At 46.4% G+C, this 24,992-nt stretch overlaps 4 protein-coding genes across 8 annotated transcripts; all 4 read right to left on the minus strand.

Annotated features, from left to right (window-relative positions):
* Positions 1-218: 218 nt before the first annotated feature.
* Positions 219-7,633, minus strand: skap2 (src kinase associated phosphoprotein 2). Of its 4 annotated transcripts, none has more exons than XM_029130199.3 (12): positions 7,514-7,633; positions 6,070-6,175; positions 5,965-5,990; positions 5,651-5,749; positions 4,903-4,983; positions 4,715-4,798; positions 4,514-4,638; positions 4,150-4,213; positions 3,913-4,020; positions 3,712-3,783; positions 3,015-3,127; positions 219-455 (listed from the first exon to the last, which is right to left on the minus strand). In XM_029130199.3, the coding sequence occupies exons 1-12, from the start codon at positions 7,587-7,589 to the stop codon at positions 363-365; spliced, it is 1,047 nt and encodes a 348-aa protein (XP_028986032.1). In that variant the 5' UTR covers positions 7,590-7,633; the 3' UTR covers positions 219-362. The 4 variants fall into 4 exon arrangements, with proteins under 4 accessions (XP_028986032.1, XP_028986031.1, XP_028986034.1 ...); XM_029130198.3 differs by having other exon boundaries at positions 220-455; positions 5,651-5,752; positions 7,514-7,624; XM_029130201.3 differs by lacking the exon at positions 7,514-7,633 and adding an exon at positions 6,488-6,692 and having other exon boundaries at positions 221-455.
* Positions 7,634-9,173: 1,540 nt separating this feature from the next.
* On the minus strand, positions 9,174-11,935 carry hoxa2b (homeobox A2b). Of its 2 annotated transcripts, XM_029130196.3 has the most exons (3): positions 10,814-11,935; positions 10,526-10,736; positions 9,174-10,091 (listed from the first exon to the last, which is right to left on the minus strand). In XM_029130196.3, exons 2-3 carry the CDS (start codon positions 10,623-10,625, stop codon positions 9,412-9,414), a joined length of 780 nt encoding a protein of 259 aa, XP_028986029.1. In that variant the 5' UTR covers positions 10,626-10,736; positions 10,814-11,935; the 3' UTR covers positions 9,174-9,411. The 2 variants fall into 2 exon arrangements, with proteins under 2 accessions (XP_028986029.1, XP_028986028.1); XM_029130195.3 differs by having other exon boundaries at positions 10,526-11,935.
* A 3,873-nt stretch (positions 11,936-15,808) lies between these two features.
* hoxa9b (homeobox A9b) lies at positions 15,809-18,817 on the minus strand. The gene is made up of 2 exons (XM_029129399.3): positions 17,083-18,817; positions 15,809-16,693 (listed from the first exon to the last, which is right to left on the minus strand). The coding sequence occupies exons 1-2, from the start codon at positions 17,597-17,599 to the stop codon at positions 16,455-16,457; spliced, it is 756 nt and encodes a 251-aa protein (XP_028985232.1). The 5' UTR covers positions 17,600-18,817; the 3' UTR covers positions 15,809-16,454.
* Positions 18,818-19,443: 626 nt separating this feature from the next.
* On the minus strand, positions 19,444-24,921 carry hoxa10b (homeobox A10b). Its single transcript, XM_029129388.3, has 3 exons — positions 23,594-24,921; positions 20,859-21,789; positions 19,444-20,129 (listed from the first exon to the last, which is right to left on the minus strand). The coding sequence occupies exons 2-3, from the start codon at positions 21,631-21,633 to the stop codon at positions 19,855-19,857; spliced, it is 1,050 nt and encodes a 349-aa protein (XP_028985221.1). The 5' UTR covers positions 21,634-21,789; positions 23,594-24,921; the 3' UTR covers positions 19,444-19,854.
* Positions 24,922-24,992: the final 71 nt, after the last annotated feature.

Below are 24,992 nucleotides of genomic sequence, written 5' to 3' on the forward strand. Positions count from 1 at the left end.
CTCACTCTTCAGTCATGTGATATTTCTTCATACATCTTACGGGGATGACGTGACCTTTGAAGATGCTCTATTGCCACCTTGTGGCTCAACCTGTAAAAAATATCCATCACAAATGTATATTTGTAGCTTGAATCTTTATTCATATAGTCATTAACAAACAGCCAAAAGCAGTATACATGGAATGCTGTTGAAAGACTGTCTAAAAATAAACACGGGCAGAAAAATTATTTCAGCAAAAGTTTGATTCTATCAGTCATGAGTTCATTGCAGTAGATGTGGAACTTAAGTACCAATTAAAATACTTATTGTATTTCAGTCATGCAGGAAGAGTCTATAGTTCTGATCTCTTGCGTTAGGTTTGTTTATAGAACATAGAGCTGCATCAGATAGTCTTTGGGAACTATTCCTATATTTCCATTCTTCTCTCCAACCCACCAGCCAAAGTTCTGGTACTCCTAGAAAGAAAACAAAGAACAACACATTTAACACCTCCTGCCATTATTTCATAGAAATACTGTTTCTCCTTTTCACTTCCATCACCAAAACTCCTACATCACATCAACAACATCTCACTTCCTGTTATCTGTCCCGCCTCCCTCGGCCGCGTGTTGCCACATTTTCCTCCATTCTACACAAAAACCACAGAGCGCGCACAGCACGTCACGCATAAATCTGTCAGGCCAGGACAAGTAATAGCTCCAAATGGCTGTCAGCATGCTGAGATGTGAGGAGGACACGGGGAGGAGAGATCTGAGACATCAGGGGAATATCCTGCCCTCTCTCCTCGCCAAAGAGCCTGACCTCACATCAAAGTTTCCCCGGGATGTGAATCAACACTGGAGATCACATTCTGACAAGGTGAAGGAAGAGGGACCTGCACAGCGTCTCACATAGGAGTCCGGGACAAAAAGGAACCACATCTGTGTCTTATTATTCCCAGGAGACAGTAATGGATGTGCCTGATCATATACTAGCGTGGACTGTCGCTTAGCACGGAGGGTTGTGTGGTTATTAGGTTAGCAAATGTAAAAAAGGTGCTGTGGTGAGTGTCACAGCTCCACGGTCACACTATGATGTGAACACAGTAATTAATGTGTGAAATACGAACGCGCCGTGCTTAATGTGTGGCCAGATGAAGGCGGTTCAGCAGACTGACGTGAGACAGCTCTGCCCAACGAGCGAGTCCTCACACACACCAGCACCCTCGGCTGACGGATACCGCCGTGCTCTAACTTTACGGCCCGCGCCGCGTCCCCTCGCGAGCGCAAATCGTGTAACGAGCGATGCAGTAATGAGATGTACAGCCATAACAGCAGCAGCAGCAGCAGCAGCAGCAGCAGCCTCGTGTTCGGACGGTCATTTCATCAAGCCATCCAGCCACTTACACTAAGCGCGTTGTTACATCTCCCCATTAGTTTTATGTGCTGTGACTCGCAGGGGGGGGGGGGGGGGGGGGGGGGGGTTGGGGGATGGGGGTGTCTGCGCCACATCCAGACAACACCCTCGCTCACCTCCACTCAGGCGCTACAGTCAACAGCCAGGTCCCGACTGGGGGGTCCCGCAGCTGTAACGTAGATACGGATATTTCCAGGCCGTGCGTTGGGGGAGGGAAGAGGGGAGAAAGGAGAATGAGGGTGGAGGGAATGTTGGGTGGTGGGGGGTGGTGGGGTCTGCCGTCCACTAGCTGCAGCTGGCTGCTGTAGTTCAGACAGGTTTTATGGCCATTGCCCTCGCGGAGGGCCACAACCCCCAACACCAAGGTTTTAGCTAATGACACTCCCAGTCTGAGTGAAAGGGCAACTTGATTCCTGGGCCTTTTCCACACACTGAGATGGAGCCATAAACAGGCGCTCGGACAATGAGCATTGAAACGTCCGCTTTGTGCGTTTGTCTCCGACCATTAGGGCTGTTGCTCTTCTATTTGGACTTTGCACCGGCGGTCAGACAAAATAAAGAGGTTTGTGTCTATGGGCAGAGGGTAAAGACACAGATTTAACAACAAAAAAAAAAGGTAAAAAACATTTAAGTTATTCATTAAACATGTTAATCAATAGCAATTAATAATAAAAAAATAACTAAAAGTCAAAGCCAGCTTCTGTTCTATCCTTTATTATTTATATGTTTTTATAGAATGACGTTTTTTCCAGTTAGGTGCCACTAGATGGCAGACTTGATTTTGAAAAGGTCCCTGGCCAGTTGACAACAGCCGCGTGCACGCTCCATATAAACCAAACCGTACAAGACATGCAGTCATTCTCAGTGGCGCACACATCGCACCTTTTTTCCACGCAAACCACAGGGTCGGCCTGCGCGCGCCGCACGTGTTTGCCGTGCTACATTTGAAACGCGGGCAGTTAAAAGGCATCGCAACAAAATCCAATTTGGCCCAAGCGAGGGGCCGCCGTGCACAAAAGGGCTCCTGTGTAGTTACATAATAATGTGAAGAACGGGCCCTCAGTGCTCCACAGCTGACACCCACGCACGGCCGACGAGCCGCGGAAATTGCGCGTCCACTACACGTCCTCACCTGCTCGGAACAGCGCGGCGGCCGGAGCCCGGGCTTCCTGAGAACACACGTTCCTATTAGGCGAGGTGAGAGCGACGGGCGAGGTGTGTGTGTGTGTGTGTGTGTGTGTGTGTGTGTGTGTGTGGGCCGCCTGGCACGGCGCTGGCAGCCGCGCCGAGGCGCTCCAGATGGAAGTGATGGAATGGCGCCGTGTGCCAGCGGAGCCCGGCCTCCGCCAGCAGCACTAAAACGGCTTCCGCTGTGACACAACTAATCCCCATCACGCTGCCGGCGAGAGAAACTAGCCCCGTCCGCCTCCAGGCAGAGAACCAGACGCTGCCGGTAAAGGATATGAATGCTCAGTTCCTCTGAGGGCCTGAAAATGACTAATTTTAGGTGGTCTGCGCTCGGCGGACTACGAGCCTCAGCTCAAAATGAAAACATTCTAGTTGGGTGTGAGGCATTATGGGCTTTTTCGTGAAGGGACAAAGCAGCGTCGTCTAAGCACCTTGCTCAGTATGTAGATGGCGTCTCCACGTTTGAAGGTCAGCTCGTCTGCGTGGTCGCCCACACAGTCCCACAGGCCCTGGTAGTAGTTCTGGTAGTCTGTGCTCTTATCAACTGGTTGGAGAAGGGGTGAGAACAGATCAGACAGTGATCCAATCAGACAGGAGGCAGCGGAAGCCTGAAGCAGAGACCTGCTGGGTCCCAGTATTAAAACAGTGATAAAACAGGGAACCATACATTTGATAGTCCATAATTTCTCCTGTAATTTTTTTTATTATGTTAATTTCATTTTCATTTAATCATTCCTATCGACCTCATAGGATTATAACGTGTACATTTACAATAAAAAGGAAGTAGAAGTTATTTCCAGAATTGTGCAAACTATCAGCTGCGCATGTTACCACACACACACACTTCCTCTGTAAAGTCACTTCTTCTTATCTGTGGCTATGCAGTTTGTGCCTAGTATCACTCATGTCTCTGCTGATCGTTAGTTTTCACTTATTACGAGCAGCCTGTAGCCTCCGTACACACACACACACACACACACACACACACACACACACACACACACACACACACACACACACACACACACACACACACACACACACACACACACACACACACACACACACACACACACACACACACACACACACACACACACACACACACACACACGGGTTCCCGTGTACCTGCTGCTGCTGGAGGAGTCTGCTTGCGTGGCGGCTCCACCGTCGGAGAACTCTTCGGATGAGAGTCGTCCTCTGTGGAAATACAACGGCAGGTGATGGATCAGTGGACTATTAATGAAAGACCCTGATGACTGTGCGGCAAGAAGATGAACTTCAGTGGCGCTGTAGAGATGAGCGCAGTAACGAATGACACCATCGGACCTGGGAGCTCTTCATAAAGGTCCTCATCAATAGGTACGGCTGTATCAGCGATGAAGCCCACATCGTCATACTGCTCATCGTCCTCTTCTGGGATGACTCCAGTCATATCTAGTTTGTGTGTCGTGTATTATCAGACAAAGAAATGCTGATTAGTTTACATTCTTTACATACTCTAATACTTAGTTAATCATATTTATAAGCATGATAATATTTTCTTATGGTCAGAACAGTCCAGACCTCTCAAAACAAAGTCTATCTGTTTCACCCACTCCTCCGCCTCTTTCACCGATGACGCACAAAACTGTGATGAAGGAGGACAGAAAGAGAACGTGCAGTCAGTGCAACACGCAGTCCTACATATATTAATTAACATAAACAAATAACGCCGCATTAATGCACGGGCAAACGTTCCGCATGGAGGAGCCGGACTGTTAGAAACACTCATTTAACCTCCTTTTAAAATATGCACGTCAGCCTGAGCCACTGCAGCAGCCGCTTTCAGAAAACGCAGGTTTAATGGAGCGCTTGTGCACAGCAGCTTTAAAAAACGCACACAGCACATCATTTCATGTATAAAACATAAACCGAGGGCCAAACGCACCTGATAGACCCGCTTGTCCGGAGCCGAGATCTCAAAGCAACAGTCCTTCTTGGAGTCTTTCCTTAAGCTGCTGTTCATCTTGATGCCGTAGCCGTCGATGCTGAACTCTCCCTTCTGCTGCTTGTCTGGCAACACGAACAACCCACTCGTTTAACCTCCAATTGGACTCACTTATCAACAGCGTGGTTTGGCGTGAATCACCTTTTTCGCTGCCGTAATAGTAGAAGGTGTGGTGGCTCAGAGCGCACCATCGCTTCTGCCACTCGGTGCCAAAGAAGCTGTGATCTACAGCAATTATGAAAGTGATATGGTGTTATTTTCTGGATCATCTGCCCGTTTCTTGTTCATTTTATGAAAAAGCTTTGGATGTTTATCTTTCAACCACTGACCCTTTCTGCGTTTCTCCAGGTATCCTGCTTTAAAGACCATGGGCAGGTCCTGAGCTGCCACAGGTGGCAGCTGCTGGGAACCTGCAGAACGAGAAGGGAAAGCTGTGAAGTCGGATCCAGGCTTCTCTCAACCTGCCGTCGCTTCAGTCCGTGTTTGTCGTTTACACGCTCAACGCGGCCACGCGTCTTCGCCGGAGCCAAGACGGCTCAGCCGGGCTGTTCGCCTCTCGCTGGAAGATTTCCCTGCAGTGTGCAACTTCAATGCAAATGTCCAACTGCTGTGTCAAAGTTGCTTTGTGTGAAAGAGCAGCCATAAAACTGGCAGCTGTTTACAGCCCATAAACCCCAGACCCCGATGACCATTTCACAAGGATTTCCCCGCTACTCAGAAAATAAAAACACACAGGAACGTGGACAGATGATGAAAAACCCAAGGTTAGAGCGACTGTATATGGAGAAATGTTGGTTTTTTTGCTCCAAATACTGGAGCAGCCGTAATTTCCAGTCCCCGGACTGTGACTGGGGGCAATAAAGCCTAGATGTCAACGAGCGGAGTGACAGGGGCGGTGGGAGTAGCAGTCGTGCCCCCAAATTGTTTCCCATGTATGTTGCCAAGTTACAGTTGAATTGCCTCCTTTATTGTGCCACTCAAAGCCACTTTCTCCAAAGATCGGCTTGTTTTGGTTCCCAGATGCCCACTTTTACCCGCAGTTAGCCCGTCGGCTGTGGACGGGGGCTGGAAGCTCACCGTCGCCGGCGTCCTCGTCCTTGTCCGTGCGCTCCGAGTGCAGGGACCCCCCCTCGTTGTTGCTGTCGACCTCCTCCTCATCGTCGGAGTCCTCTCCGCCTACTGGACGTAAACACGAGGGTTTAGCACATGCTGAGTGTGGACGCCTGGGAGGTCGGAGCAGTTTGGTCCAAAGGTGATGCAGTAATAAACAAACAATGTTCAACATTTAGCTTTTTTCCCTTGTATTCTCTGCTGGACATCATCTTAAGAGATGCACGTCACGACCTTGTACGTAAACCCGGACCTGCATCGAATATCAAACCAAGACTGACCTCTGTCCTTGAAGTCATGAGGAAATCTGTTGGAGAGACAGTAACAGTGTATTAAGGCTTTTGCATCCGCAGAACGTTTCTGCAGCATCAAGCAGACGGACGTACCCGGATTTGACCTCTTTGATCCGCTTGATGAAGGCTTCTCTCTTCTCTTTTGCCTTCTTGCTCAGATTTTCTCCTTTTAACCCATCGTTGAGGAAATGCTCAAGGTCTAAACAAAACAAACCCAACTCCCAAAGTTACACAAAATCTGCTACCTATTACTCATCACGTGCCATTTAACTGTATAAACTGTTGAAAATCTGCAGCGCGTCGCTAAAAACAAGCACAACACTGACAGGTCGCCGGTCTGCAGGTGCGTCTGAGTTAAACGCCTTTAACGCGCGCAGTCATCCATGTCGAGCCTGCGCTTCCTCTTTCGCACAACGGTCTCTTGGGAGGTGGACACGGCGACACAATGGCGCGAGCGCGGCGAGCACGACCCGCCGTCAACAAACCAAAACACACGCCGGCGGGGATGTACCTGAGATTAGACTCGTGAGTTCCTCGGGGATCGCGCGCATCGTGGCCAGGCAGCGACGGACCGTCCGTGCGGAAGAAACTTCGGCGACGCGGAAGCAGCAGTGGGCTCAAACACGCGGAAGTTAAACCAAGCTAATCATTTAACAATGACCAAACAGTTCCGCTGCGTGACAGGCAGTCGACACGTGCGCGCGCGCGCGCGCGCTTTCTTTTTATTGTCCATCAGCGCTCGCGCGCGCGCGCGTGTGTGTTTGTGGCCGGTGCTGCTGCTGTTGACTGGGAGCTGATGGTTTCACGGAGTGGCGGCTCTTTACGGGCTAATAAAGTCATAGCATAATGCCACGAACGTAGATCACGATGATCAGATAATATTTCTCCGCCACTTAAGTCTGCCCGCTGACTTATTGAACATGATGGGCGTGTCTCTCTGCGATGATACGAGCAATTTGAGGTTATGATTATATCAGCGGTGTAAATCTAAACAGGCATCACTCAGCGTGTTCTGGGGGGCGTCTGTGACAGGTCCTGCTCCACTGGTCTATTCCTAATCATAATTTAAATATTTACACGTCAGCCGTCGGCTCTTTTAATCACTTCGTTGTGTGATTAATGAAGAACACAACCGTGTGACGCATCCGTGGCCAGAGTGAACGGCACTGACTTCTTACACAGCCGTGCCTCCCGGTGTATTCAAGCAGAGCAGCCCGTTGTCATATTGTTTATAAAAGGTGCCAGTCATCCATTAGTCATCGTTTGACAGGCACGATCACCCAATACAGGTTAAAAGACCGAGCCTTTGAACTGTATCGCCTTTTGTTTTGGAAAAATGGGACACAAATGTCAGCGCAGCTCTGGAGGAGCTTCAGGTAACGGTGCTGCAGGTAACGGACAAAAACAAGACACGTAGATCCACATTCAGTCACAGGAAGAGCAGCAACACCGCATTTGTAAACGCATCGATTCACTTTGTGCCATACTTTAAACCTTAGCTCGCATTTAACTTTCATATACATGTTTATTTTTTTACCATTTGTGATCAGTCCTGGTTCAGATTTATGAGCAGCCAATAAATACTTTATGAACCTTAAACCCTCCGTGGTCATTCAAAACCTGACCCCCTCCTGACCTGGCAGTAGTTCCTCCCAGCGTGGAGAGGAGAGGAGAGCCAGCTTGACCTTTGAACTGTGTGCGTGTGTGCGTGCGTGCGTGCGTGCGTGTGTGCGCGCACAGAGGTCCTATTGGATCTGGTTTCCCATAAGGCTTCATCTCTTTCTCTTCTCAACTCTTCTCACCCAGTCCTCCCACTTCCGCTTTCTTCCCCAACCTCCCCTATCATACCGTTGTGACCCACATAGCTGCGTGTATGTGTGTATAGCTCAAGCTCAGCAGAAACTATGCAGTAAAACCTAAAATCATTTCCAAAATGTATCATTTAAGCTTAATGCAGCTGAAATGTTGAACGCAGTGCATCGGCGCAGAAAACCATTTAAAGTGCAGTTCAGTTTTATTGTATTTTAGTGTGAACGTTATTAATAACAAACACATGGAGACATATTTGTGGCCTAGCCTGTAAATACTGGACATGCTGACACTGTGGTGTTAATATTTAAAATTATAGCTCCACTGCATCAACACCCAAACCAGCTCGCACTTCCTGTCTCCTGGGTTTTGTAGAATTATCCCACTCAATCCTTGTTTCAAAATTGAGCACAATTAGCCATCACTTTAAGCCATATCTCAGTAGGACTGGCAGGTCCCCCACCTTAATTCACCGTTTTATGATTGCTAAGAGGCTCTGAGTCTGAGAGCAGCCACAGGATGAGTGCAGAAACACAGCCTATAAATGAATCCTAACGCCCGCAGACTCTCGGAATAATTAATCAGCGTGATTGGCGATGCCGTGAATCCTGGAACAATATACGACTTTGGCTTTTTTGTCGGAGAGTTTCCATAAATAATAAATAGCGTTAGCATAAAAACAGAAACCACTTGTGTTGCATTGTCGCAAACGTTTCGCCACTACGCGGTTCTGCTGCTCGGTCTTTAGCAGTAAATGTGTCATAGACGAAATCCTTTTGGTCCAGATTAACATTAACATAATAAATTACCAGAAAAATAGATTCTGCAGTTACGGTCTATCGGTCTAACCACAAAAAAACCTACTTCCTTGGAAAACTTAAGTCAATTTTTTAATTTATCCTAAAGATTTTTTTATATATATTTTGTAGATTTTTTTGAGGATCCCAATGGATCATAGCGCGATTTTTAATTCAAAGATTTTGAATTACATTACGGTTCGGGCTATAAACAAGCAGCCTCGGTGCTGGGAGTTTTATGGGCAATAACATTTAATTAGAGAGCCAGGAAAAGTCATAGCTTTTGGCCTGGGACTCCTAGCAGGCAATTCTCACTGCAGATTTTCTTCTTCTGGGCTTTAACGTCCAGAGCCAATGAATCTCTCTGGAACAGTTCCAGTGTCAGTCAAGTTAAAAAGATCTATTTTTAAAAACGTGCAGTACGATTAACATTTATTTTACAGCTGTTTGGCTGCTTTTGTAAGGTTTGACATGACAGCATCTATCTGAAAATGTCTTTAGAGTAGAAGAAACAAATAATTTCCCTTTTTTCTATAACTGCAGTAATCAAACGTTTAAAAGAAACGTTACAAATAAGACAATAGCGCTTGATTCCAATCAGTGAAAAGTTTTATTTCAAGAATAATATTCTGACTAGCTATGTATAAAATCCATATAAAAATAGACGCGTACTGTTCTCTGGAAGTCATGGAATAACATGTTCATGTAGTAAAATAGTATCTGTGCTGTTTTTGCCATAACTTACCTCCTTTGTGAAACCTGTTACAGACTCCCATCACGCTAAACTGAGTACATTGACAGTTCTGAATGGAAAATAAATACAAATATTTCAGTAGCTCAGGTTCTGCAGGTCGATTGTGGTCAGTGTTTCTGAGAAAAGGTCAAACGGTTCGGATGGTAGCGGCAGAGGACTTTGTGTCGACTCTGACAAACCCGGTGAGAAAGAGGAGGAGGATGAGAAGACGTGGAAATCCTGCAAAGACGCGTCCAGGCTCGGGGAGTGATCATTGTCCGGGCCTATTGTTGACACGCAGATGGGAACAGTGGGCGCCGGGTTTGGAAAATGTTTCAGATTTTTCTCATTGCTGCCTAAATGCGTGAGAGCCGGGCTTTGGTTCTCCCCATTGTGTCCGTTCTGGCACAGCTGAGGGGTCGGCGTGTTCTGCGGGAAATACCTCTCGCTGTCCAGGAGCGTGGCGACCGCGCCGCCGCCGTCCTCCGCCCGCTCGAACTCGTCCTCCGGCCCGTCGTCCACGCACGCGTATTTCCCCTCGCTGTCCCGGTTCTCCTTGCAGTGCGTCTGCCTCTTGTGCTTCATCCGCCGGTTCTGAAACCACACTTTCACTTGCTTCTCGGTTAAATCCAGCAACGCGGCTATTTCCACGCGCCTCGGTCTGCAGAGGTATTTGTTGAAGTGAAACTCCTTCTCCAGCTCTAGGAGTTGGGTGTTGGTGTAGGCAGTTCTCAGGCGCCTGGCAGCTCCACCACCTTCTGCTATTTCTGGGGAACCTAAACAACGACGAACCGCTGGTTATTTATAATCGCAGGAAACAAAATAAAACAGCAACACAGTTGTGTGTGGAGTAAAACGCGCGGGGTGAAACTTGTGGCAAGCAGGCGCCCGTGCGTGGGGGATTTATGGCAGGCAGGCAGGCAGAATATGATGGGTCTGCGTGGACAGGACGGGACGGAGGCGGAAGATTAATGAACACGCCAGCCGCTGGCCCGTGTAAGAATAATCTATCACTCTCCATTACTGTCAAACATTAACAGAGCTACACTGCATCACAAGTCGGTGCGTTATTTGATGGGATTAAGCATGTTTAAATCAAAAGCCTGTAGTGGTGCAACGCGACGCCCACGATGCACGAGGCCCCGGCATGCAGCTTCTTGCAGACAACGAGGAGCCTTTAACACGGAGGTTATTAATCATCACGTCTTGCCTTGGGGTGAGAAGTAGAGAGGCGAGGAGTCGGCCGGTGTCGCGGAGGCGGAGGACGCAGCCGCAGCCCGGCTCCTCCGCACGCTTTTCTTCTCCTTCATCCACGGGTACTCCGTGGGCGGCGACGCCGTCCGCGGCGGGCTGCAGCCTTTCAGAGCCTGCTTCGAGCGGCCGTGGCGCGGGTGCACGCCCGGGTGCAGGCCGGGGACGGTCTGTGCAAAGGGAGGAGGAATCAGTGTCGCCTGTGAAAGCGCCGAGCTCTTGATTGATGAACTTTGAAATGCATCACCGGGGTTACAGAGGGACGTCAGGCACTCGGCGAGCGACGGCTGGCTGTTGATGAAACCGCTCTCTCGCCCGAATTCGTAATTCATCTCCTCCGCTCGATCTTGAAAACTCGCCGGTTTTTCGGGTAACTCGGTGGGGGCAGAAATGGTGAAAAATGAATCAGCAGTTTATTTTCACAAACTACTAAACTGCTACGGTCGCGTGGAGACCTCTTCGCCATAAACTATAGCTTTCAAGAGGACATGCTTGGAATTAGACCGTGCTGCTTGTCACATGATTGCATCTGCCCAATGACAATTTGGGGTTTTTATCAAAAGAAGCCACTGTCCCCTGTGATTGATCGAGAAAGTCGGACGGGTAACGCCTCGTTTCGGGGGCGGCTGTTGCTTTATTTACACATTTTCGAGCTGGGTTCGGTCACCGCAGGCGCGCATCCCCTCCAAAATACACCCCAAAGCCGTGCCCACTTTTTTTTACACCCCCACGAGAGCAACGGTTACGCGCGCGTGACACGCGGTGCACGTGCTTGTGTGTGCGCGCGCCACGAATCACATCTGCGTCCTATAATGTAACGACGCCCACGGTCGTTATCGGTGGTGAGGCTCTAATCTCGAGATGGTCTTGCAGGTTTGGTTGGAGAGGAAAAGCTGCACACGCACACACACACGCACACACACACGCACATCCAGCAACATACCTACCCCTCCCCCAACACACACACACACACACACACACACACACGCACGCACACACACACACACACACACACACACACAAGGAGTGTGGTTGCTTTTTAATGGGTTTCAGGGGGATTTTGTGTGCATCATATTTTGGCATAATTTTATCACTTGGGTCGTAAAATATATTAATATAGGCAACTTTATCGTCTAAATCATTATAACATACACTTGTTTGAATAGGAAATCTAGTGGAGACATTATTCTGTGTCCAAGTATAATATAACTCATGCTATTCAACGGGCATTTGTCATGATTTTACAGTGTATAGCTCCCTGGCTCGTATCCAATTTCACGTATATTATTTCGCCTGTAGGGATAATGTTGACTTAAGCCATCATCCATACACTTCAGCATTATTGTTTATAAGGTGGTGGAGGGTAGGCATGATTTGCCACTGTGGTGTGAAGCAGCCGAAAGGTGGGATCTGATGGCTGTTTATTGCTCAGGCTCTAAACAAAGAGCCCTGGCAGCATACGTGTGATCAATCTTTCTCTCCAAAAGGTCTGACAGCTCCCTGCCCTAAGAACACATTTAAACCATCTAACACCCCCTTAGATCATGTATGGCCAGGAAGAGGACGACTACTCTCCAGTTAGACCAGATTGCTTTATTTAGAGACCGTAGAGTTTTATCCAGCAGCTTGGATCAGACGCGCCACCGTTACGCACAGATTTCCTATTTGCTAAATAGCAAACCTCAATTCGACCAACGGCGACGTTTTTGTCGCGTTTTCGTTTTAACAAAGGACTTTTCTTAAAACACAGACAGAGGAATGGACTTGGTTAGTGCTAGAGAAACGAACGGAGCAGGATCAATTGTTTGTTGAGGTGAGTGGGTGTTGGCATTCAGCAAAATCCCTTTCAGTCCCATACCTTTCTCTCGGCCACAGACCCCGCAGACACGGTCTTTGCTCTGCATATTCGGTTTCTAAAAGACTCCACTTTCCCCACATAAACGTGAAATTATTGCTTCGTCTGCGTTTGTTAGTGAATGAAACATTTGTAAGAACGCGCCTGAGAACGTGAACAAATGTTGATTTAAAATGAAAAGCCTGAACTAGCGAGTTAGGCTGAATATCAGCGGATGGGTGAAATATTAAAACCTGTAAATGTTTACATTTAACCAAATATGTGTGTTATCTGCTTTTATTTATGCAAATCATTTACCACGTTGTCTTAATATTTGTCTGAAAACTGGTGGTTCATATTAACATTATGGACATAGATTTAAATCGAATAAGGGCAAATATAGATGAATGATACGAGAAAGGAACAAAGAGGCTTCAGGAAAACACCATAGTCTCGCTCGCTGTGAGCCCGTTCCACGTTTCCCAACGCAAACTATTTCTGGCATGTCTGTGTTGTTTGTGATTTTCAGACATAAAGCAGCATTACGAGTCGCCCGTTCGTGGACAGATGCGGTCAGACGAAGGCGTCTGGATGAGCTGTGAACGGGAGCAGCGCGTTCCCCGTCTGTTCTGAAACAACAAGAGACATCTGGGAGGCACGCAGGCCAGATCCACGACCACCGACGAGTGGGTCTCAGCAAAACATACGTGTTCGTTCTGATGGAAACCAGACTGAGTGTGTTACTACTGTGCGAGTGTGACGAGGGGGGGGGATAGATTCATAATAAATTATTGTGAATTTTATTGTTTTGTTATTATTTTTAATTACACGGTGCTGTTTCCTCTGCATTAATATTAATATTTGAAAGAACATATCAAATGATATTGCATCGTGTTTCTGTCATTATATATCACCCATTACATCAGATTATGCATGTAGGGCGGAAAATTGAAAAAGAGGTACAAGAGTGGATTCAAGCCGAGTGGTGGTCCTTCTGGAAAACACATTCCGCGTGTGCGTGCGTGGGCGCGCATGTGTAGGGGCGAGTGTGTTCTGGAAACAAAGCAGCGTTCATGGCAGGATTTTCACATTACGATTTTATTTATTGAGCTCCGCGGATTCATCTGACAGACACTTCAAGGCCGTTAGTGGTTCGCAAATCAAACTGTCGCCGTGAAGAGAAATGTCTGAAATGAAAACCTCAAAATAATAAAGAAAGAAATAAAAACCCTGCGACAGTCAGAGGAGGCAATGGTAATGAATAAAACTGGCTTCATGCTGATCGCCATGTTTAAACCAGACACCACCTACCTCTCTGCCAACTACAGCCTGACTCAGTCCTCGCTCAGTTGCCCTGTAAAGGGAAAACAAGGCCTATATGAATATTAAAATAGAAATATGTAAAAAAGTACATTTATATGGATGAGAAGGATTTTAAAAGGTAAATTTGTGGGAGCTCTTTCTAAACGTGTAAAGTAACTTTATCTGTGATGCATTCAAACATAATATATTGTGTTCAAAACACACAAGTAAGCAATCAGGCTATTGGCAGCGTGAGTAACTGAATCAAACACGCTTCCATGTGTTCATGACTCTACTCCCCTGAACTTCTCCTCCAGAGCGGCCTCCTCTGTCACCGGAGGTGTCATCAAGTTTGATGAATAGGGGTCAGCAAAGGTCACCACAAACAACATCCCAGCTACGTTCTCTTCTTCACTGCTCCTCAAACGGCTGTTTGCACATACGATGTCCACACATGAAGGATCAAACTGGATCTAGAAACATCCTCTAGTGCCGGAAGAGACGTCTGGGCAAAATAAATGTTTTTGCATTTTCCCAAATACGGAGAAAGAGACAAACAGCTGGATGTGGATGGAGGAAGGGTGATGGAGATGTTGCTCTCTCACTTTATGACCTCAAGTTCATCCCAGCTGGGGTCCAGCGACCTTCAGCCCAAGGCCCAGTAAATGCAAGGTGTTGACCGTGATTCATAAACGTGATTTGTGGAAACTTTGGACGGTTTGAATTGTTCGTGGTGTTTGTCGGTTGGCACGCCACATCTCCAGTAGAAGATATGCAGTTAGAAACAGTTCAGTGAGGTTTCTTCCAAACTATACACAGCATTTGATCTGAACTCTGCTTTACTGAGAATTTGCAATGGCAGTTTATAATATTTCTATTGAATTAGCAGGTTTAATGAAGTATTTATGTCACCAGTAAGGTATTATGGAATGAACCCGAACGCAGCATCTATGTGTCGTGGTGGAAACAACTAGTCGAGGTCTGCAACTAATGGGGAGGGGTCCTGGGCGCCGTGAACGCGTCACGCTGTTTGCAAGTTGTCCTTGAGATGAGTCGCTGCCTCCACCTGCTGGTGGTCGGAGCACAGCGGCAGCAACGAGCTCAGCACCGAGCTGCACCACCAGCAGCGTTTGTCCCAACGCGGCTCTTTCTCATTCTGCCTCTTTTTACACGTTCACGCGCGTCTTCTCTGATCGTAACGACGGGAAGCGGCTTCCGTGTGTGAAAGAGTCGTGTCTCAGTGTCACAGTGTGTCTGCTGAGTGTTGCCATGAGAGCTGCGCTGCTGCGACGAAACAACAAAAGGACGTTTCTGCACCGAGACAGGCTAATTGTGGGTAGACGGTTGTAAAGTAATTAGGCGTTTTAAGACAGACCCATCTGCAGTCCTGCCACACCCTCCACCCGTGTGTGTGTGTGTGTGTGTGTGTGTGTGTGTGTGTGTGTGTGTGTGTGTGTGTGTGTGTGTGTGTGTGTGTGTGTGTGTGTGTGTGTGCGCGTGTCCATAGCTCGAGGCCTATCTCATATCTCCAGTATTATTGCATATTTGAGTGTTACCCCGAGCCTCGTTACAACCGCTGCTCTGCTGCTGTCACGGCGCCTCCACGCGCTTTGCTGTTTCCGCACCTTATAAACACTTGAAGCCGTGATTGTGGTTTATATGAGAAGAACATGCATTCTGCCGTGTTGGGCATCCAGAGGCCGAGACTGTCCCCAACAAACATGGTGTGATTCAAAATAGAACTTAAGGCATCTATAAATCCTAAAATATGTTTTGTCGCCTTTTTAATTTGTTTTCACTGTGTCACAGTCGATTTTTAATAGTTTTCCTGGCAGTGTGTTTCAAAAAAGCAGTTTGCGTATTTTCTTTTCCAATAAATACCCAATAAAACAAGAAGCAGAATAAAAATCTAATCTCATTTATGCCACAGTAATGTAGCAAAATAGTGAAAATAAAAACCTCTATAAACAAAAAGACAACGTCAGTCCTGCATCTTTTTTATGCTATTAAGTGAAGAACTCTGAACAGGCCCTGGGAGGTTTTGTGGCCCATTTGTGGTGGCTGCACCATAAATTTAGCCCAGTGATTACAAACCAGTAAATGTGGTCGAATTCAAATGTTTTACCTTTATTCTGACATGAAAATAACTTTATACTTTGTTTTTTGAAGGGCAGAATATTTTAGACATGTTACAGACTTGTACTTGTTGTTACGTTACATTGTTGCATCCTTTTATTAATTATAGTGTTTGTTTTGTTAAATGCTCTGCGTGTTGAACAATTCGACAAAGATGTTAACAAAACATGTCGCTAAAAGGCCCCCGTGTGCTTGACGAACTTCTATTTATTTTTGAATGAATTAAAGAACAACGAGGTATGTTTAAAGTGTGCACAGTGTTTTCACAAATGTTTCAAAACCCTTACGACTCAAAAACATTTAAAGTTGCAAAAAATAATTTAAACAACGCGATTCGGTAGCTGAAAGACATTCAGGTAGTCAAAGATAATTCCATGCAATAAACGAATGGCCTCTAGTTATTAACTATTGAAGGGCGCCACGTACAACACATTTAAATTTCGACGTCACGTTTTTCTTCTCTCACAAACATGAAACACTGGATAGAAAAAAAACTTGCATTGTTTCAACATCACAAAATTTACAACAACATGTGTAACAGCTGAGGAATATTAACAACAGACCCCCCTCTACTCCGCCTCCCCCATCAGGCTCTAATCCACCAGTTCACAACCAGTTAACTGTCTCTTCTCCGGTCTTTGTTTTCCTTCTTCATCTTCATCCTCCTGTTCTGAAACCAGATTTTCACCTGTCTCTCGGTCAAATTCAGGAGTCTCGCTACTTCATATCTACGATCCCGGGGGAGGTACATGTTAAAAAGGAACTCCTTTTCCAGTTCGAGGATTTGATGCTTTGTGTAAGGACAGCGTTTTTTTCTGGTGGGCTTCGCGTGAAGCCAGTTGGATGAAGGGTTATCTGGAAACAGGGGATCAGAACCACGAGAGAACAGAGTTAATGCCCTCAGAGCAGGAGCTGGTACATTTATAGCTACTCTGGCAAAATCAAATATTTGTAAATAATACTAATAATTCGGGATTTATCTACTTCGAGAATCGAGGATTGCCAATATCTTTTTAAATTCGTTTAAATATCTCGTATAATTGGTTTGGTTTTGCTTTAAAGTATTAAAACCCGTTAAACTATTTTATATTACGCGCTAAGAGCATATGCAACATTTCCTCAATGATAATCATAGTGAACCAGGCCCGTGACACCCGAAACAATGCCTCCGCAGTCTCCCGACATTAAAACCATTTCACGTCCATAACGTGAGCAGAATCTAAGCAACACATTCCATCGCTTACTTGCATCTGCCTCCCCCTTCTCTTCCGCCGACGGGCTCTCGACAACGGCTTTAGACGTGGATGTGGTTTCGCAAGGAATGTCCGCAACAGACGCTCCGTTTTCAATGTCGGACAAAATCGGCGTGTGCGTTTCCAAAGTTGTGCATTCAGTACTTCCAATCAGCGGCTCGGGTTTGATCTCATAATGCATCGTAGTCGATGGTATTCCCGTCAGGCATAAGGACGCAGAGACTGGGTCCAGCGCCCACGAGCGCGTAAACATCCCATCACTGTCCCCGCTTGTGTAATGATGATGTATGTAGGTTGGAGTGGCCGTGTTCGGAGGGTGGGCCGGGATTGGGCTCCACGATCCACCAAAAATAGAAGATTTCGCCTGCAAAGGACAAGACTCCTGTCCGCCATATTCGGTGAGCATCGCCTGCTCCACCCCTGCAGCTGATGAGTACCTCGGTGCCATGTCTTCCTGCTCGGCCAGAACACGGGAGTCGACATAATAATTGGTTCCCAACGTCGACATTGCGGGGAAAAGATGCAAAAAAGCAACAAAGGAGCGCGTCTACGATTCTGCGAGCTTTAGAGGAAAACAGTTTGGTTGCATGATATAATGTGCTGCTTTCCTGCACCAGCTTGGAGCTCAATGCGTCCAGTAAGTTGAACCTTGCCCAAGACTTGATAGGGCGCCTCGAACACGTGACCGTGGGACAGAACAATAAATAATAAATCAGCCTGCTGCTCGACTAAATGGCCACCATTTTCCCTACCATATTTTAATAGCAAATCCCGGCGCCTTTATTGGGAAATATTTCGTTTTATAAGCAATAAACGTTATGATTTTTGTCAAGCGATCTTATATTAGTGTAATCGAACATAGTTGTTATGGGGAGCAGGGTAATACCACTTTAAAGCTTCCATTAGCGAAACCATCAAACAACCTGCACTCTTAAAAAGTGTATATTAATAAAAACCTAATAGGATTATTTATTAAAAGAGTATAATAACTTAACGACCCCAATCTATAAAACTTTTATTTTGGAAGGAACATCCTGGTCATTGTTGATATGTAAAATGTTTTAATACTTGTTAAATAAGATAAAACAAGCAATGCGGCATTAGATGATCACTGGATTTTACAGAATCTAAACATCTTAAGGGTCCGTTTCCAAGATGCGCAGAGCTGCGTCTGCGGGGCTGAGGGTCCACTTTGAAGACGAACTAAAACGGGAAGTGGGGAGCGGTTATTTGGGTGCTATATAACAGCCCTTTTATCGCGGGCAATTGGGTTGTTTTTCTTAAGGTTACAGCCTGGCTGTCTAAGCTAAATATCACCAATAAAGCTCAGCCTTTGTGTCCTTTCTGTGGCGCAAGCAGACGCATCCGGCATTTCCTGAGGCGAGGCAACCGGCAGACTGCAATGATCGTAACCGAGGCCTTGTCTGCGCTGCGCTCATCTCCCGGACTTATACAGCCCCTCAATTCTTACATTTCCCAGCCCTCGTCTTTGGACAGGCAGCGGATCCCACAGGCGTAAAAACATACATGGTGAAAATCCAACCAACTGGAGCTGTTAAGAGAAAAAGGCCCACAGAAATGTAAAAGTCCTCTGACGGAAAGCTTTGACGCACGGCGGTGACACACTTTTGGGAACAATACATTTAGTTTAAGAATCCTGCACACGTTGAATCAGTAGTTAATACGGCTTGTTAGAGTGTGATGAGTTTTACTGAGGTAATCAAGGCAGTTTCGTGTTGTGGGAGCGTTAATATAGCCCAACAACATGAGACTACCTAAACCACTCAACAGCCCGCTGTCCTCCGCAGGGAAACCTGCTTCAACGACATGCTGAGGTCTTTATTCCGAGAGAATTCTGTTAATTGGGTGAAATTTCTAAAAATAACAAAGCTTTGAAACTTGTGGGAAGCAACAAACCTTGTCCACATGAAGATCCAGATGGAAACAAACAAAATGTGGCATTTTCCAAACTATTCTGGAGTATTTTAGTTGTTTTATTCTTACATAAATGCTTGGATAAATGTTTTAAAAAAACAGTGTTTAAATTTGCACCCGGAACTAATTTAATGTAGTTCAATAATTTAAACAAATATTTAATAATAATTCTGAAAAGACCTTGACGTCATCTTCTTTGACCGTTACATTTAGGCGATAAAAGCAAAAGGCAACAAGTGTAAACATTGGCCGCAGGGTCATGAAAACCCGCAGCTGTAAACTGTAATAATAATATCTACTGTGCGCGGAGCGGACTCGGACAGAAACGCGGAGGGATTAGCATCACGCCCAGCACCTGGACCGGATCCAAGCGGAGCGCAGCTGCCAGTCAGTGAAGCTGAATGAAAGGGAAAAGTCTGCAGTTGCAAGGAGGGTTTTATTAATTTGACCAGCAAAAAAATGTGCAAATATTGATCAAACCTCTTGGGTTCTTTAGTGACATAAAGGCCTTACATGTAACTGTAACACGAGGATCCACGCGTAGGTCCAGCATGCAAATTCCAATGGTTCACTCAGGTTGAATATACAATATGTACAAGCCTGTAGCTCTGAAACATTGTGGTCCACATTCTGAACATTTTAAACACAATGAACGGACGTTACAAATGTAGCCGTTTATAAATACACATCCACGACAAAATATAACAGACGTGAAAATAACATTTTCCAAAGGACAACAATCAATAAGTTAGCAGTAGGGTCCCGTTTTCCATTGACATTCTCACAGTGGGTGGAGGGCTCCGCTCACGCGCCCGCGGACGCACAGTCTCACGAGAAGCTGAAGTTGCTGGAGAGCTCTCGGATCCGGTTCTCCCGGCTCATTTTTTTCAGTTTCATCCTCCTGTTCTGGAACCAGATTTTGACTTGCCTGTCAGTGAGGTGCACACTGCGGCTGATCTCCAGGCGGCGTTCTCTAGTCAAGTACATGTTGAAGAGGAACTCCTTCTCCAGCTCCAGTGTCTGGTGCTTGGTGTAGGGGCAGCGCTTCTTTCGGCCGCTCTTAGCGGTCAGCCAGTTGGCCGTGCTTTCCATTTTTCCATCGCCTACAACGAGAGGGACACGCTGCACTTTAGAGACCGCGGGCAACAGGTGGAGCAGAGGTTAAAACATAACACGACAGTAACTAATCATTGTGTTCCGTTAAAAACATGCGACACAAGCAGTTGGGTGTTGGCTGAAATATGCATCTACTACACACCTAGAAATAAAATCATAATATCTGACTTCTGTTCGGCACAAGCCATTATTTATATGGATAAAATGCGCAGCACTAATTGCGCTTTTCAGTTTGACCAGAAACCATTAACACAAGCGCCAACCTTCTCCAAACTGCACCTGTACAGGACGTGAACTTTAGCCTTCGCGAGGCCTGAAATCAATTTGTGTGTAATACACTGCATTAATAAGGGTCGATGAAATTATTATGGGCATTGACAATAACACTAAACAATAACTAATTCCCTTTTTAATTATCAATTCTGCTGACAGCACGAGCTGCGGCGTAGCACAGCTGCAGCGCCATATGTGGAGGAAAAGCTAAATCTAAAAAAATATCTGAGCCTCTGTCGTTGGTTAAGTCACGTTCAGTTTCATCCACACACGGTGTGAATACGGCGGACTGCAGCACACCCATGGGTGCCTGTGTGGTGCCATCAAATTCCTCTGTATACATTCACACAGGAAGAACCAGTCCCCCACAAAACCTAGCTATTCATACATATTCCCAGCTCCCTCATATTATTGCTTTCTCTGAATGAAGCTCGTGTCTTCACCTTTCACGGGCTTTTCCGGACACTCGGCGCCACACGTCTCCGCGGCTTCCGGGGAGGACGCGCTCTCGGAGGACAGGCGGCTGTCCTCCTCTCTGGCCGGAGCGCACGGCGCGGGGACCGGCGCCTCCTCGTGGCTCTCCTTCCGCTCGGGCTCCGCGGGGGGAGCGGGCAGCTGCGAGGACCGGCTCTCCACGCGGAGCGCTCGCTGCGGGGCGAAGGGGTTCACGCTCGGCTGGACGTCGTGGTAAAGCCTGGAGGACGCGTAGGTTTGAGACAGGCGGAAGTAGCCCGGGACCGGCACGGTGCTGCCGGTAACGGGGCAGGACGCGGCGGAGTAGGGGCCGTCGTCCACGGTCGCTCCTTTAGGACACTTCTCTGACTCATAAAGGCAATAAGCGCTTTCCTCTTTAATGCTCGGCGAGAACGAGCACTGGGCCATGTGCTGCCCGCTGGGCTGATCCACGCGACAGGACCTCGTCGTTTCCAGCCACGTCTCCATCCCCTGAGCATACGCGGCGGAGGAGGGGATCCCGCTTTGGGCTGCTGGCTCGCTGCGCTTACCGATCCCCGGGAAACACGAGGTGCCGGAGAGTCCATAAGAATATTCCGACGCCGGGGGCAAATACACGCCGTTACTTTGGTAATACGGGACGCCGTCGGTTCTCACGTTGATCAGCGAATCCACGAAAAACGAATTTCCAGCTTGGTTGTTGGGGCATGTCATCGTCGTGGTATAATTTGACGGAGGATGAAGGTAGCCCTTTCTGGCTGACATTTCTTGTGCAAAACATTGCTGAATAATTACTGATACTCACGCTTCTCACTGTAGCCTGCAGCCAATTAAAACACCAGGCGGCTGCAGACTCCTCCCAGTCCGAGCAGGCATCTCCACTGTGTCGTATATTTTGTTTTAGGCTAAGTAAAGAGAAAACTGGGGGGGGGGGGGGGGGGGGGTGGTGCATCAGAGGAGTTTAGGCAAAATCTTTAAATCTCTTTTGCGTGTCAGATTCTTGGAGGCTCGATCGCCGCCTATGAGCCTGGAGCTGCGCGTATAAACGCACCAACAGCCACAATTTGACAAATCAGTTGTTGAAGCCTGTCCCTAACAATTATGTGCAATGCATCGCTTTATGGTCGGTTTTACAGCACTGTAAAAATGAAGGGTTCTAGAGGAGCCTCGGAGACGCTCAGGGTGCATCAAAGATCCAAACGCTCCTGTGTGACTCTTTGGTCGTGGACCCAACACTTCCTGTGCAGCTGTGATGGCTGTTCCCGTGGACTGTCCACACTCATGGCCAAATCATATATAGGCACAATCTGTGGAGCTCCACGTCTCATTTAACTGTGTGAGTATCGTGTCTTTACTGCGTCCAAACAAAGGAATTTCTGAGCATTTGTAAGGAAATCACAGTCACTGGACGACGCGCAACAGTTGAAAAATGCCCAGGAGCTGTATTTGTCTTTAGGACCACCTAAAACTAGACAAACCCCCGTTAGGTGCGTTGAGTTCACGTTTAAGTCAATCACAGATTAAACTACGACCCCAGGGCAACGTTCAGCGTCCAGTCTGGAAAAATTAGTAACAGTGATTCATCCAGACAAAACAAAACACAATAAATAGAAATAGAAATTATTCCACCTTAAAACGTACAACAACTAATAACTTACTGTTAAGTGATACAATTTACAATTAATTTTAAATAAACGGGTTTAATCATCTCACATTGTTTGTTCGCTGTGCAAGTAATTCAAATTGATTGTTGTTATATATATACTAGGTAACAAATATCGTTCTAAATAGCCTGGATATCCTTAATAATATATAAACTAGTATTTATTATATTGTATATTTTGAGATAATGAGGTCAGAAATACACCGGCCCGTGTTTTTTCCTTTAAGGTACTAAAGGTGCGTTTTTTCCAAAATTCAACATGGTCTTAATTCCTATGTGTTTTCTATACGTCTGGAGCCATGGAGTCTACAAATGTACAGCCACAGTTTATGTAGTGATTTTATATGGCGTCAAACCTGCAGCAGTCTGGCTACAGTGAATGATAACAATCATTAACCCTACTGGATTATTTCCTGTGATGTTTTCAGTGTGCGCTGTGGGTGAGCTGCTCTTATTTTATTATTCCAATAAAACATTTTTTATTCATATTATTTTTAAAAGAAATATTTAAAACATTTATGTAAATGCCAGACTGGCTGTGTCAAACGCCTCCTTTTTGCATGCAGGCAGCAACACATGCTCGGATACGAGCAGAACTTGAAACAAATGGTGTGTGTTTTGATTTTTTTTTTTTTTCACTTGGCTCGTGTTTACGTTTATGTCCACGAAACAGCTGGACAACATAAGTCAAAGTTGGCGTCAATAAAATATAGACCAAGCTACATTTTAAAGAGAAAAGAGAGGATAAAAGTTAGCGACCCACAACGTGCTTCGAATACGGACCCGTGTGATCTTACTTCTTGGGGCGCATTAGTCACTGCAGGCCATAACCTTTCCAGAGCCACAATGTGAGTAGTTGTACAAAAATACTTCCTCTAATATATCTTTCTATGTTTACATTATTCTTCACTGCATCAAACCATCGTATGTTAAAAACCTGCATCTCTAGTTTAGTGGCTTTTAAAGGAGCTTGACGAGAGCAGTGAGAGTAAATAAAGGGACAATAACTCCATATTCACAACCTGCTGTCACCGAAATCATTCACCGTGTGTCTGTGCCTACCTTCAACGAAATCCACATGTGCCGACACACCGCAGAGCAGATGAGCGGCGAGGAAAACTTCTTTCATATCTCAATTCGCGGCAATGACATTGATCTGAGGAGCGCCGCCCAGTGGCCGCAGGCGGCAGCGCCCGCGCCGCCGGCTCGCCGCGAATGGAGCATATTCCTGCCACAGTAAGATGCTGAAACGAATGACGCCGGAAGGGTCCGCGAACACAAGCTTTCAGTGCTCCCAGCCTGTTGTTTTTCAGCCTCTTAGTCGCAGTTAATAACCTTGGTCTCAGACGCTTTATTGCACTACACTCCAAATGCTCCAGACGAATCCGCGTTTTATGGCCGAGTTACTGGAGCAACTGGGAGGATGTGCAGCAATCACAGCGGAATTCCTGAGAGCCTCACAGGATGCACGGTACAAGGAAGGCATCAGGGCCCTTATTAGCTTATGGCAGGTCATTCAAGTTGCTTTCAGGGGCCTGGTGGTGGATATAAAGCCTCCCCAACCCATTTTAGCCCATCGCTTTATGTGGATATGTTTTAATTCACCTTTCTCTGCTGAATGAAACAGATACATCGCCTGTTTATTTAGCATCAAATAAGACGCACGTTGGCCGGTTAAAACGACTGCAGATAATAAATAATTGATGACTAGAAGGGTGCTCTGGAGTTTGTCCGATTCTTTATTTACCCCAGCGTCACTGCCTGGATGCGCAAAGGCTGACTGAGAGAAAATTGAACAGGGTCTTTACAGCAGCTTCTCTGATGGGATGATAATCACAAATATAGATTGATATCTTTTTTAAAGGGGCAGTTTGTTGCGCTTGCATTCAAACAAGTGTCATGGTTGTTTCAGTGAGGCCTGGCAGTCATGTCAGGTCAGAAATCAGCCTTTCCACTTCGCCCCAGAAATGAATGACTCCTTTGTAATGGATATCAAATAATAACTGCAGCGGATCCTATTTCCACCCATGGGGAATAAAAACTATCAGACCTACATATCATGCATTTGATACGATACACGTGCAGCCATATAAAACAGAATGTGGGGTTGTGTTTCATTTGAGGGGTTTCTCTTTTTATCAGCGGCTTGCCCTTTGGATGAAGTTGGATATTAATCCAGGTTGACTGCAAACAGCTCAACCAAGTTCGTGAACCGAGGGGTCAAGCGCAGATGTTGGATATCAGACTTAAAATGTATGAAACGAAGGAAACCGTATCAGATTCTACCTTAACTCATCCTCTAACTATGCAACGCTGAGCAGATATTTTGGGGCGAAGCTTGATCAAAGCCAATCGTGAATAAGAAGTAAGTCCAAAACACACAAACGGTTTCCAGTCATGGGAGTTGTATTTGCACGATAAAACCGAAAGATAAAGAGAAGTTCGATGTCAGGAAGTTTAA

The sequence above is a fragment of the Betta splendens genome, chromosome 16 (assembly GCF_900634795.4).
Source record: "Betta splendens chromosome 16, fBetSpl5.4, whole genome shotgun sequence".
Lineage (NCBI taxonomy): Eukaryota > Metazoa > Chordata > Actinopteri > Anabantiformes > Osphronemidae > Betta > Betta splendens.

Excerpts from the sequence above, each read along its gene's own strand:
- skap2 (XM_029130198.3), bottom strand. The coding sequence starts at position 7,589 with ATGACCACGGAGGGTTTAAGGTTCATAAAGTATTTATTGGCTGCTCAT. Across the intron at positions 4,799-4,902 it reads CCTGGAGAAACGCAGAAAGG|ATCACAGCTTCTTTGGCACC; the intron begins GTCAGTGGTTGA and ends TAATTGCTGTAG. Across the intron at positions 456-3,014 it reads CCATCTACATACTGAGCAAG|GAGTACCAGAACTTTGGCTG; the intron begins GTGCTTAGACGA and ends TTTTCTTTCTAG.
- hoxa2b (XM_029130195.3), bottom strand. The coding sequence starts at position 10,898 with ATGAATTACGAATTCGGGCGAGAGAGCGGTTTCATCAACAGCCAGCCG. Across the intron at positions 10,092-10,525 it reads TCTCTACTTCTCACCCCAAG|GTTCCCCAGAAATAGCAGAA; the intron begins GCAAGACGTGAT and ends GTCGTTGTTTAG.
- hoxa9b (XM_029129399.3), bottom strand. The coding sequence starts at position 17,599 with ATGTCGACGTTGGGAACCAATTATTATGTCGACTCCCGTGTTCTGGCC. Across the intron at positions 16,694-17,082 it reads GAAGGGGGAGGCAGATGCAA|ATAACCCTTCATCCAACTGG; the intron begins GTAAGCGATGGA and ends CCCTGTTTCCAG.
- hoxa10b (XM_029129388.3), bottom strand. The coding sequence starts at position 21,633 with ATGTCAGCCAGAAAGGGCTACCTTCATCCTCCGTCAAATTATACCACG. Across the intron at positions 20,130-20,858 it reads TCCGGAAAAGCCCGTGAAAG|GCGATGGAAAAATGGAAAGC; the intron begins GTGAAGACACGA and ends CTCTCGTTGTAG.